We start from the raw sequence: 13059 nt of genomic DNA, 5'->3' as shown, positions 1-13059 counted from the left end.
AACCCATCAGGATGAAACTGATACCTTGAGTTTTTTGTGCAAAATGAGAGTCAAAGTGGTTAGAATAGCCTGGTGGATAGGGTACTCAGGCTGTGAGAGAACTGGATTCAAATCCCTGCTCTACCTGAGTTATAGAAGGAACTTAATCCCACATTGCAGGGAAGTGGACCGTAGGGTCAGTTTTTCTGGCATGATGAATATTTATTTAATTATTAATACAAAGTTGAACAGCTCCAAAAGCAGAGATGCAGAAAGGTCCACCCCAGCATAGTCTGCTGGTTAGGCTATTTGAACTGAAAACTGGTTCAGGTCACTGCTTCGAATTAGGCAGGGATTGTGAACGTGAGTCTCCTGCATCCTAAGTGAGTGATCTACACTGGGAAATGCACGGCACAGCTCATTACCTGTGAAGCAGCATCAGCATTTAGGCAGCTTTTCAAATGCTGATTGGTGGAAACTTAGATGCTTACAGGGTTAGGATGGTCTCTACTCTCCTCGGAGAGTTGTGTTGTGTACATAAAACATGACTATTCTTGGACTGTTTTCGAATTTAGCTGTCAGAACCAGGGATGCTTCCATTTAATCTACTCTCCTGTCATGGATACTAGAATTTAGTCCTTGTGCTATGCATCCTGGCATAATTTCAGTCTTCATTACTAAAGAGAAAAAGATCAATTGCAAATATGTATAATTTTAACACTACCAGAATGAAAGACTGTAGCTGAGGTTCACTTTTCGGTAGAAGTAAATTGTGAAGCTTATGGTCAGGGCTTATTTTTTAAAAATAAATATGGGTAAAATCCTGGCCCCATTGAAGTCCATGGCAAGCAACTTGCCTCTGTACTCAGATCTCGTCAACCACCTACCAGTTTGCCTGTCTTCTAGACACCCTTTATGGTCACTTATGCCACCACAAGACATTATGGTGGAATCTGGTGTTATGAGTGGTAAGCGACAACAGTCATTAATCATTCTCTTGTCACCAACCCAACTATCTGCCCACCAGGTTTTTACCTACCAAGACACTTGTTGTCATCCCTGAACCGGTGTCAAACAGGACAGAGCAACTGTGTGGGCAATCTTTTCCAATTAGGTTTCTCTAACGACCCGGTGTAGATACGGTCAACTTCAGACTATGTCGCATATCCTTGACAAGTGCTTGACATCAATGGCTGGCTACCGGCTTTTCACCTGGCTGATGACGATGCTATCAAATGGCTAGGCACACTGTGCATGTGCTGAGAGACAGATAGGCTGTATGTCCTCTAGTCATTATAAAACAACTATTGCTGGAATACATGCTTCATACAAACACCCACAAAGGAATAAAGTGAAAGATTCTTACCATCCATATTCCTCTGCAAAACGATAAAAGCTATGTTGAATTTTTACCAAATTATTCACAGGAACTACTTATGAGCACTCCAGTAAAATAATGTTAATTTATGTAAATATTCCCATTTAGCCACTGAGTTGTTGCTGTGGTATAGACTGTAGCACATTTCTTAAAGGGCTGGTGGTTAAAATGGCAAATAATGCCCACATCCCACAACCCAGAGGATAGATAGTTCCTAGCATGTCCCTAAGTGGAATCAAACTTTTATACATTATTATGCTAGGAGGTTGGATGTAACTTTATTAAAGCTGGTGGGCTTCATCAAGATAAATGTAAGGAACAACCAAGCTCCTTTATGGAACCGGAAAACTGAAACAATAGGAGCCAAAAAACGGGCACATTGCAAGGCTTGAGTAGAAGCTGAAACATGTGCCCCAAAGAGTTTCCCTGGAGACTGATATACAAAATTCCAGGGGTAGGGTATTGGTTGGTGGAGGAGCTTGCATTGCACGAGAGAAACAGACAGAAATGGAGTAAAAAAGCCTATATCTGGTCAAAGAAGCCCTGGTAGCAAGACCCTAAGAAAAAAGCTACAAGAGAAAAAGCACTAGGGTAAAGTGCTGTCTGAAGGAGGCTTGTAACTGCGAGACAGAAAACTATCTCCTGCTGTTTGATTTTTACTGTGTTCAAGGAAACAGGACTTCGTAAATAAAGAAGATTGCATCAAAGAACTACCTGACTAGGAGCTTGCTCAAGGCAATCTGCTATCCTGGACAACAATTCAGTATGCCATTCTCCATGCCACTCAAATTTGGCCAGTTGGCTGCCCTTCTTCTGTCACAGGAGAAAGGCAGCTGGGCCAAATCGGCTGCCTTATCGGGATCCAGGAAGTGGGTGGGCGAAGCCTAAGGGGGGGGATCCACAGGACCTGGGAAACCAAATAATTACGGAGGACAACTAATGAACAACAGGAACGGGAGTGTGGTCAAAGGGTCAAACGAAGGGAACCGGACGGGGACACCAAGCAGAGTCTCCCTCATGCCGCAGAAGGGGCAGGTGTCCGGGATTGGGGTGAACTGCGTCAAGTACACACTCGTGCTCATGGCCCCGTGAAGGAGCCGCCAAATCGGCTGCCTTAGGCAGCTGCTTGTAGCTAGAAGACCTCTGACTTGATTCCACCCTGATTGTCTCCTCCTAATGGAAACAACCTGCTAGATCCTGAAAATTAGCTCACCTTTCAGGTCAAAACAGGATTACCATAGTGCTGCAGGCTGGGTAGGCTCGTAGAACACAACCACGTGCCTGGCAGGGGAGGTGCCCTACGCACGTGAGCGCCCCCAAGAGGAAGCTGCTTGTTTTGTGCGCCCTTAAAGGTCCTGTTCTGGTTTGTGCCTCAGGACTCCTGCGCGTTTTCTTTCATCTAGCAGAGGCGGAGGCTGGGGAGGGCAGGCAGGTCCCACCCGAAGCTTGTCTTGCTCGAGCTGAAGGCCAGTCAGCCCTAGGTAGGACAGTGGGATCAGCACTGGAGATTGCAGGTTCTTCCAAACTGGCGTGTGTGCGGGCTGCAGGGACCCGGTGGCGGCAAGGTGGGGACGGGTTTCTCCCGCTATCTCCCAGGAGGAACAATTCCTGAAGCCGCTGGGTGGTTACAGCGGGATGAACGCCGCCAGCGCGGGGGCACACGCACGGGCAGGAGGCGTCGATTCCCGCCAGGGCGGGTGGGGGTGGGGGTGGGGGGCGCTCGGCTCGGGTGCTCGTACCGGGCAGGTCGCTGGGCTGAAGCAGCGGGAGCAGGGAGTGACGCGCTCAGCGCGTTGGAGTTGCCTGGCTGCCCACGCCGAGCCCCGCGCCACGCGGCCGCCGCGTTTTCCCGCGCGCTGTAGGTGCCCGGCTCGGGCTACAGGCAGCGCGCGCTGCCTCGCTGAAGCCCTGGCCAGAAATTCCGTTGGTCGGTTTGCCCTTTGGGCCTGAGTCCGGCGCCCCCTCCCCGGCTCCTTCTTCGACGAGTCACACCCAACATTCCGCCCTGTGCCGGGCTGTGTGGGGAGGGTCCGCCCCGTATGGGGGTGAGCGGTGGGACTGTGGGGGGTGGGGGCCGTACGGTATGGGGGTGACTGGTGGAGCGGAGGCCGCATGGTAGGAGGGTGGCTATGGAGGCAGGCGGTGTATAGGGCAGCGGCAGGTGTGTGGTCCCCGTGGCAGTCCCTGCGGCGTGAGGGCTGGTTTGGGGGGGGGGGGAGGCTCGGGGTGGGCAGAGCTAAGGGGCGCACGGGTGGAATGGGCTGGGCAAGAGGAGAATGTGTGGGCAGCATGGTGGAGGTGTCCCATGAAGACGCAGCCAGTCGCCCTTTGCCCCCCCCTCCCCCCCCCCAGTTTTCATCCAGTCTAGATTTCTGTCCGGGTGTTATGAGTCCGCTAAATTGCACAGACACAAAATTTGAAGCTGACTCCTGAAAACTTCCCACTGCATCTTCATGAGAACAACGTGCCATCTAATGGATCGTATACTGTATGTTTAGTTGTAGCGCAGCTGCTTGGAAGTGGCAGATTGCAGAAAGTGGTTGTTTCATGTCTAAGTCTAAAATAAAGGGAAGAAGATATTCCGTTGATTATAATGGAACAGTGCATCTTTATGGTACTTTCAAAACTTCGTTCCCTAGCACCTCATAACTAAACAATTACATTTCTTACAGGGCTGTCTCTAGGTGTTTTGCTGGCCAGGAAGGAAAACATTTTCAGCGCCACCGTAGGGCCCCCATTCTGGGAGCAACAGAGCAAGGAAAAAAACAAAACAGCCAGACAATCAGCAATGACACAACAAAACAAAATAACCCCCCAAAAGCCCAACAACAAAAGCTGAACAGCACAATGGTGTGGTGCTGTCCTAGAAAAAGATGGTGCTCAGGGCCCACACCCTGCTTGACTGCCCCGAAAACTGATAGTAATTTCTTGGGGGAAATCATTGCCCCATTGAAATTAATAGCAAAACTCCCACTGACTTCATTCCTTGTAGTTAGTCACAATCCAAAGTTTTTGAAAATATTAATTGTTTTGAACATGTCAGCAAAATTGAATGAACGTTGTTGTGAATTAAAATACTTGACTTTTTAAAATAGCGAAGAGACCATGCATAGAAAATTTCAGTCTAAACAGTTGAAGTATGGCAAACTTATAAACTTGAAAACGGGGGTGTATACTTGGAAGCATTAGCCTTAGTATAAAGATTGCTGCAGACTCTTACATTATAGTATTTCCTAATTGGGAATATTAAGCAGCCTGTTTGTAGCTTTGTCTTTTGTCGCATTAGATTCAAAATCAGAAAAGAATGGCAGTGTAGTCGCTAACCTTATCTTGCAAGTGGAGAGTTTAACTGCATCCATCTGATGGGATTTAATGGGCAAGGCTGTTGTCTATATTTGGTAAATGTCATTATTTCTTCAAACAGACATGCCCATTCCTAAAATTGAAGGTAGGTTCATGCTGAAACAAGTGTTAATTATAGAATACTTTTACTTTGTTCTTTGTATTTTGAAATATAGAACATTAAAAATTAGCACCTATGCATCTGTCTGTAGTATAAAAATTATTTATCCGTACTCAAAACATTTTACTAACAATTTTTATTACTTGTAGCACAAACATTTACAATTCACAAGTTTTGACCTAGATATCATGCTATAGCAGACTGGAAAAATGTTTTCTACATTGAGATTCTGTGCAATTCTGTCTTTATGCAACACCACAGTAATACAAAGGAGTGAAGAATTCTACTTTCACACAGAGATATCTAATTTATTAATTAGAGAGATACAGAATAGGAATATCATTGAAACCCAGATTGATGTAATAGAATTTTACGGGTGTGGCAGTTTTTACAGGCGATGATCTGGAAAGATTCTTGCAAGTTAAATTTTCATATGTTCTTCTGATACCAGCAGATAAGTATGTAATGTGTGGGCTTTTGCACCAAATTCATCCAGCGGTAAACCTTGTGCTAAAGAAAGTTCAGTCTTTTTGGAGGAAATGGTACTCTGAAAAATAAATCAGAGCTAGACAACAAAACACACAGGGTTCATGAGGCATTACAGTATTTCCACCCTCAATTAGTGTTCATGCTTATTATTATTGTACTTAGGGCAGTGGCTTTTGAATTACAAAGATTTTAGCAGAAATTAAGATCTGCTTCTGCACCATTGAAGTTAATGCGAGTTGTCAGTGTGGTCCCTTTGTCTTGCCTCAGTTTTCCTTCTTTCTTTTTATGTCCATCAGTTTTTCTGTGTAGTGCAAAAGTGGGACGAGAAGGGAGATAGGCATTTAAATTTTGGTTCAATACAATAATTAGACCTAGTCAGTTTAGTACTTTTAAGGATTTAATTTTTTAAAAAGAATGTGTGTGTGTTATTGCCCTCCTTTGTCTTTAACCAGTTAGATCATAAGCTGTTGCAGGCAGCTTATTTGATGCCTGTAAGCCATCTGTCAGAGTTTTGGGTGTGCATTCTGTGTAAGCAATATGAATCACAAATTAGATAAACTAATATTACCCCTCATAAGACTGTAGTTAGCTTTGGCTCCATTTTTTAGGCAAATAGTATGTCTTTTAAAGGTATTGCCATCTTTTTTCAATTACTAGAATTTCTTTGAGGAAATCTTAAAATAGAGGTGACGCAGAAAAGTCTAACAACCTTCTTTGGCAAATTATTCTATTGTTTGACTGACCTCACTGTCAGAATTTTTTCCTGCTATCTAATTACATTTGTTTTTTTCTTAAAACAGTACCCTTATTTACTTAAGTAATTATTTTCTTTCTTTTATGATGTCTGTCTTGTATTTATAGATAATTATATCAACTGCTGTCATTTTCTCTATAATTTTTTCTCTTAATCTGTCTTTTTTTAGGTCATGCACTCTGAGCCTTTTAGCATTTTTTGTGGCTGCTCTTGCCTTTTCCAGCAGCAAATTACTCTCTAATAACATGCACGCACAAATAAGGTGCCCTTCTTTAACATGATAGTTGAATTCCTAGAATTTGATAAATGTAACATCCTGAACCAACAGCATTGTCTCTACTTAGGTCTAATGCTCTAAATCAATCAGTGTTCAAATCTACCTATTCAGCAAACCAAATGTAGAACAAGAGCTCATCTTTCGCTTATCTGAGTACTTAGACTTTGAAATTCCGCTCACTTTTCAGCCACAGGGCTCAAAATTTACTTGCCCAAATTCAGGCTGTTCCCACTTTGTATCTCATACTGAGTTTTTCCTTTGTCAAAAAATGTAGGTGAAGTCTTACGGATGGCTAAATGGAAGAAGAACTTCAGATATTTTGGGGGGCACTGTTCTGCCTCTTTCCATAAGTTTCTTCTTGGTGCCATGATAGCAGTTGACTTGCGCTACTCAGCAAATGACGTCCCTTTTTCTGCCCTGGCAGCTCCAACTGGCCTGTTTCTCCGTTTCTTAATCATCAGTCTCCAGTTAGGTGATACAAGATTTTGATGACTTTAACTCCTCAGAGGGCAATCCTCACTAACCATTCTTGTGCACTTTGCAGTGATCAAATTCTTGAATCAGCTTCTCAGTTGATTCAAGGTACTGGTGGGTCCTCAGAAGAGGGGACTTATAAGCTCTTTCTTATATGGGGTAGGCATGTTATGAACTTTGGAAGGCAATGTGTGCCTGCTCCTGCTGCTTAAAGACCTCCCCCTTCAGGGAGCAGAGAAGTCCCTTGGTTCCCCAATAATAAATATCAAGAGAGGCACATGGCTCGTGCTAGATCTCACAAGGAGGATAAGGTCCACCACCCCAGGAAGCATAAACAGGAGAGTAAGGAAGCCACCATCTCCTCCACAGCTGGACCTGGAAGGACATTGGTCTCTGGAGGGGCCCCTCATCCTGAGGAAATTGATAAAGACAAAAAAATAATAATCCTGCTTGGTGTTTCTTGAGTTTTAACAGTATATCCTGATTGTCCTGGATTTGGTCTTTTCCTGTTATTTGATAGTATCTCTGCTGCCTCTTGCCATGAGAAAAGAGGTGGAAACTTTGACAACTTCGCTGACCTGACATTGTATGCATGAGGATCTTTGCCTATCTGAGAAGAGAGTAATTTAAGCTTGAAATAAAATCACAACCGTTCATTCATAACTGGCTTTAACAGTGCTTTTTCCTCCACTTAAATTTTCTTTTTTGGTTTAACAAAATCAAAAACTTTGTAAGTAAGTTAAGAACATTTTCGTTGCAACCATGTTAATTCTTCCATCATTCAAAAAAACAAAATTGCATTTGTAACTTGCAGTTTTCCTACACACTTGAATTAATGAAGTAGAAGGTTTGCATCATGGGTTGTTACTCAGTGTTAAACCTTAGCCAGTGAAATGGACGGGAGATCAAATGTGTTGTTATGGAATGCCCAGGGAATCACAACTATAATATTCAAGCTTGTCTCCCAGGCTAATCAGAGTCATAAGGATGTATCAGACTCAAATCATGAACCTTAGCCTTCTCTGAATTAGTTTAGGAATATACAGTCTAAGTAAGACTAGTGAACAACAGCTAAGTTGAAACTAGCAGTCTTGCTCTTTAAAGCTTCAAGTTCTTTGTAGAGATCTTTGAAAGGTGACCAAGAAACTGTCAGTATCATGGTTTTGCCTTCTTATTCTCCAGTTTATAGTTTTTTATGTTCTTTCAAACTAGCAAGAGAAGAGATGTTGTCTGCCTTCTCCAAAAGGAAAAATAATAACCCTGGCTGGTGTTTCTTGAGTTTTAACAGTATATCCTGATTGTCCTGGATTTGGTCTTTTCCTGTGATTTGATAATGTCTCTGCCGCCTCTTGCCATGAGAAAAGAGGTGGAAACTTTGACAACTTCGCTGACCTCAAAGATCTCTACAAAAGAAGAAGTGGAATGAGGTCTGAAGAACTTGCTTTTTTTCAGGCTCATTTCACTTGAAAAGTAGGACAAGTTCTGTCAAAAACCTTCCAACTATCTTCCAGTCAAACCATTCTATTGAAGAATTCCATGGCTGGGCCTGTGGGCTCCTACCTTTGTAGCTCAAGAAGTAGAGTCAACATTAATGTGTTTCTCATCAACATGACCCTCTGTTTTTGGTTTCTATTTTGTTTAGAATGTCCTGGGAATTTCAGTGTTTTCTCCAGAAATTACACAGATGAAAATCAGTGTAAAAATTAGCTTTACAGTGTTTGGGGTAAATATTGGGATTAATATTTTGGGACAAGAGGACAGAAAAGAGCAACAAATAGAGGAAAGTTAAGAATATTGAAAATAAAAGCAGTTTAATGCTGTGGTTTATTTCTGGAACTGTGTATTAACAATAGGTATACATATGTGCATGCATGTGTCTATATCTTCCCCTCCGTTGCCTTACTTTGACAGACAGCCTTTAAATTTACACTTAGACTAATTTATTATTAACATAAGCACATCCACCTAATGAATGTATTGGATTTTCTTAACATAATCAGGATTTTCGTGAACTTGAATGTTATAAAATGCAGGTGACAATCAATAAAAACTGAATAATACCTTTTGTAAAACGTGAGCGTTTTTCAGTTAAAAACCGAAAACAAGGGGCCTTACTCATTGAACATTTGGGTAATTAAAGTGATATTGAGAGGCTTTTGGCTTCAGAATTATTCCAGTTCCAAAGACACATCATGACTCCTCTGATTCTGTTTAGTGCCTAGCTTTGGAGCAGGGTATCTGAAGCCAAGAAAATCAACTTTCTTTTCTACTGACTAGAGCAGAATAAAGATATTCTATTCCTACTACTTCCTGATAAGAGGATGGGACCTTCCGACCCATAATCAATCTGCAAGAGCTGAACAAATGTATCTGGAGGACCTGATTTTGATTTGAAATTTTCAGTATTTGTCTGTTGTGAGCACTGATGTGCTCCAAAGGTCTTCTCATAATACACATTCCAATATGACTGAGAGATTGGTCTTTCTTGTGCTTCACACTAGGAACCAACCATTTCCAGTTCTACACTCTGCCTCTGCGCTGGCCTCTGGTCCGTAGGTCAGGGCATCATAATAATTCTGTATGTTAAAGTTTTTTTTCTTTCAATAAAAGATAAAAAGAAACCATAAAAAGTGTATGCTGCATATAGTTAGTAAAGGAGGTGTTCATTCATGTATCTTTATAATTACTAATTTATCTTACAGGATGGATGTGCTTTCAGAGGCAAAAGCATATTTCAACCTGTCTTTTTAAGAAAACCCACCTTCATGTTTTTTTATTCTTGTTATATCTGTTTTTACTTCAGAATGTTTCCTTTGCAGGATGGTGAAGAGGAGATGTACAATCAGAAAGAAATATATTTGGTTTGGTCATCCTCTTTTTCTCCTTATTACTTCCTATCTTAAGCCTTAGATGTTTATTAATGGAGAAGGAAGCAGGTGGGGTTAGCTATGTCTTTTTGGCCTCTTTGTTTACTGGTAGATGGAGACAGAGTGCTGTTTGTTCAGGATGTTTCCTTTCCTTGAATGGGAAAAGGACAACTCTGGGAAAAGTTTATTTTTCTTCATATGAGTTGTTAGTTTATTTTGTTTTGTAGTGATCTGCATAATTTTTTTCCTTTACATTTCAGAATAAATAAAATTACAAAAATTGATCCTTAGAAGACTGGAAAAAACTTGGAAGTTTTGCTATGGATACTATAAACGAAAACCATTTTTATCTAGACAAAGTGTGGGTTCAATGTGAGATTGGCAGTTGTTTGAAATGGAGACTGCTATCAAGTGATGATGCTGCACAAGTTGATCACAGTGAGCCATGGTATTGTTATATGAATACTGACCCATGGTTTAATAATTGTTCTGTTTCTGAAGAATATTTTCCTGAAGAGTCTGAGTTTAATAAAAAGGGATTTAAATATGTCTACTCAGAACTTCCTATAGGAAGTCTAGTTTTGGTGAAAATGCGCAGCTGGCCAAGGTAAGGTTAAAATTGTTACAACTGTAAAAAAGTAAGACATCTGTTCATTTTGTAATGTGCACTTAATTTGAGTTCAGTTTTCCTTTGAAAAGTAAAAATGTGGTAGAAATATAATATTTACGGTTTCTTAGTGACTTGCAGATCTAATGTTCTCAGTTTATAGGTAAGATGATTTTTTTTACCCCTAATTGTGAGCCCTACAAACACTAGTTGGATTTTGAGAAGCAATCTGGGTTCTTTTCTTTTTTATGCATAATCAGAGTAGCTATGGGGGGAAAAATGTCCTCATTTACATCTGTTCAATTCCAGAGTTTTTTAAATTATGCACTCAGTGGCACCTGTGTAACACCATTGCATTCAGTAGGTTTGCAGAAGTGTAACTGATTAGCACTTAGTAAACAATATTGTAGATGATGGACAAGGAGAACAGAATTTAGCTTACTCTTTCCCTTAGCTGTGTTGGCTTTGTATGGCTAACAGGAGTAAGAATAAGATCTAGTAAAACCTGTTCTTTTTACTTAAAGTAACTAGTATCTCGAAATATGCCCTCCCCCCCCCCCAAAAAAAAAAAAAAAAGATGTGCCATTTCTGCACAGTGTGTTCTTAGAATAAAAATGCACTGTTTATTGTCAGGACTTTTGGTTTTTACCAGTTTTTGATGTTATCAATTTTTAAAGTTATGTTCTTGCTAAAAATGTATTACGGGTAACAGTTTTAGTATCATTAAAAATGGACTCAGTACTACAGCTCACAGAATGGAAATAATGATTCACCCCTACCCTTTTCTCAATAAACAAACAACAGTTTCAATATATACTGTTCTCTTTTGTTGCTGCTTTATCCAGATTTTCTTTTTCACAGTCAGTAGGAGCAGTCGCCACTCCTCACCTTTGTATTTGATGAGAAGAAAAAAAATAGGAAGTAGCAAGCCAAGAAAGTGTAGATAATGTAGGGAGTGTAGATTGCAGGGTGGATAAAAATCTCGGATTTTTTTAAGAAATCCAATTTTTTTTTTAAATTTAAATCAGATTTTTTTGATCAAGTGCTTTTTGAGGAAAAAACCTATCTAAAGATACATTATAGCTCAAAGATATCTCATCATGGAATAGGGATTATAAATTCTAATTCTATAGTATGAGACAATATATTCATGTCATGTTTAAGAAAAGTTTTGAAAATGAGTTCCAATAGTTCATGGATTAGGGACCAATTTTATGGGGTTCCAGGGGCTTCTGTATAGATTTATTTAGATTAATCTATCCATCCAGCTGTCCGTCCATCCATCCATCCAATGGGGCTCAGTGTAGAACAGAGGTGGACAAACTTTTTTGGCCTGAGGGCCACATCGGGGTTGTGCAACTGTATGGAGGGCTGGGTAGGGAAGTCTGTGCCTCCCCAAACAGCCTAGCCCCCACCCCCTATCCACCCCCTCCCACTTCCCACGTCCCTCAGAACCCCCGACCCATCCAGTCCCCCTCCCCCCCCCGCTTTTTGACGTCTGACCACCCTCTCCCAGAACCCCACTCCCTGTCCTCTGACAGCCATGACTGCTATCCACACCCCCTATCCAACTCCCCCTGCTCCCCGTCCCCTGACTGCCCCCCGCCCCGAACCTCCGCCCCATCCAGCCACTCCCTGCCCCCCTACCATGCCAGAGCCAGCCACACTGCCTGACAGGAGCAGCAGGCCAGAGCATGGCTGCGGGGAAGGGGCCGGGGACTAGCCTGCCTGGCCAGGAGCTCAGGGGCCGGGCAGGACTGTCCCGCGGGCCGCCGTAGTTTGCCCACCTCTGGTCTAGAAGATACCATCAGAGATGCTTAGTTTTGCAATTCTCAAACTGTGGATTTGTGTCTCCAGAGAGAGTATGTTTGTTAACAGCAAAAATGTTTTAAAATAAATAAATTAATATATAGAGGTGAGAAATAACAGATCTCAACCCTATTGCAAATCCCTCTGCAAATTTGTGTACACAGAGTCAATCCCTTACCTCTCTCTAAAAGTGCAGAGTTTCAAAAAGTTCAATGAATAGAAGATGGTTGGGGGGCAGAATAGATCTGGACAAGGAGAAGAACTCTGGAGATAAATGTGAGAAGGGAGGGACAGGCAAAAGTGAAACTGTTTGTTTCAGCAGCATATTCTAGAAGTCTTGAGGTCTTTCTGAGGGTAGCCTTCATTGATTTGAGATCTACTATGCCATTCTCTCACGAGAAGGGAAAACCTATAATGGCAGCAAGCTGTAAAAGAGACCCAGTTTGGGGAGGTCTCTATCTCTGAGTTGTGAAGAATATGTATTAACGTTATAATAACCAACAAGAATGTACTTTTATGTAGAAATCCATGATTAAATCAAGTCTTTCTGACTTGTGATTTAATTGATGATTTAAATCAAATCCACCCTGGTAGATTGCCATAGTAGCTAGCTTTTTGATGCACTTTCTATAAACTTGCTGCAAGTTTCTGTCATCCAAGAACAGAACCCCAAAAATGACCATGACTTTCAAAAAAACACACACACACAAATGAGGTGTTAGAAAGACCATAAGACATTAGAGTTATATAAACTGTGATAATCACAAAGGCCCCCTTCAGGCCCCCAAGGAAGTGGTTCTGACTGCCAGTCCATTGTCTGAATGAATGAACACCCTTACTAAAAGTGAGTTTTAACAGAAGTGTCCAGGTTTTCTGTCCCCACACAAGATTGTCAGAGCTGCTGGTGCTTTAACAGAAGTGTTTATTACTTTACCAAGAATATGTGTGACGGGAGTGGTCTA

General features: G+C 41.7%; 1 protein-coding gene across 1 annotated transcript in view; it reads left to right on the top strand.

The window, feature by feature from the left end:
• Positions 1 to 9974: 9974 nt before the first annotated feature.
• ZCWPW2 (zinc finger CW-type and PWWP domain containing 2) overlaps positions 9975 to 13059 on the top strand; it is a gene marked incomplete at its 3' end in the record, with an annotated part of 104712 nt that continues 101627 nt past the window's right edge. Inside the window, exon 1 of the mRNA XM_084621116.1 lies at positions 9975 to 10288. Coding sequence (XP_084477242.1) covers positions 10002 to 10288 — 287 coding nt within the window. The 5' untranslated portion in view covers positions 9975 to 10001. The remainder of the gene's footprint in view (positions 10289 to 13059) is intronic.

This window comes from Lepidochelys olivacea (assembly GCF_965140295.1).
Source record: "Lepidochelys olivacea isolate rLepOli2 genome assembly, chromosome: 2".
NCBI classification, from domain to species: domain Eukaryota; kingdom Metazoa; phylum Chordata; order Testudines; family Cheloniidae; genus Lepidochelys; species Lepidochelys olivacea.
This window is presented reverse-complemented; position numbering and strand designations above follow the sequence as displayed.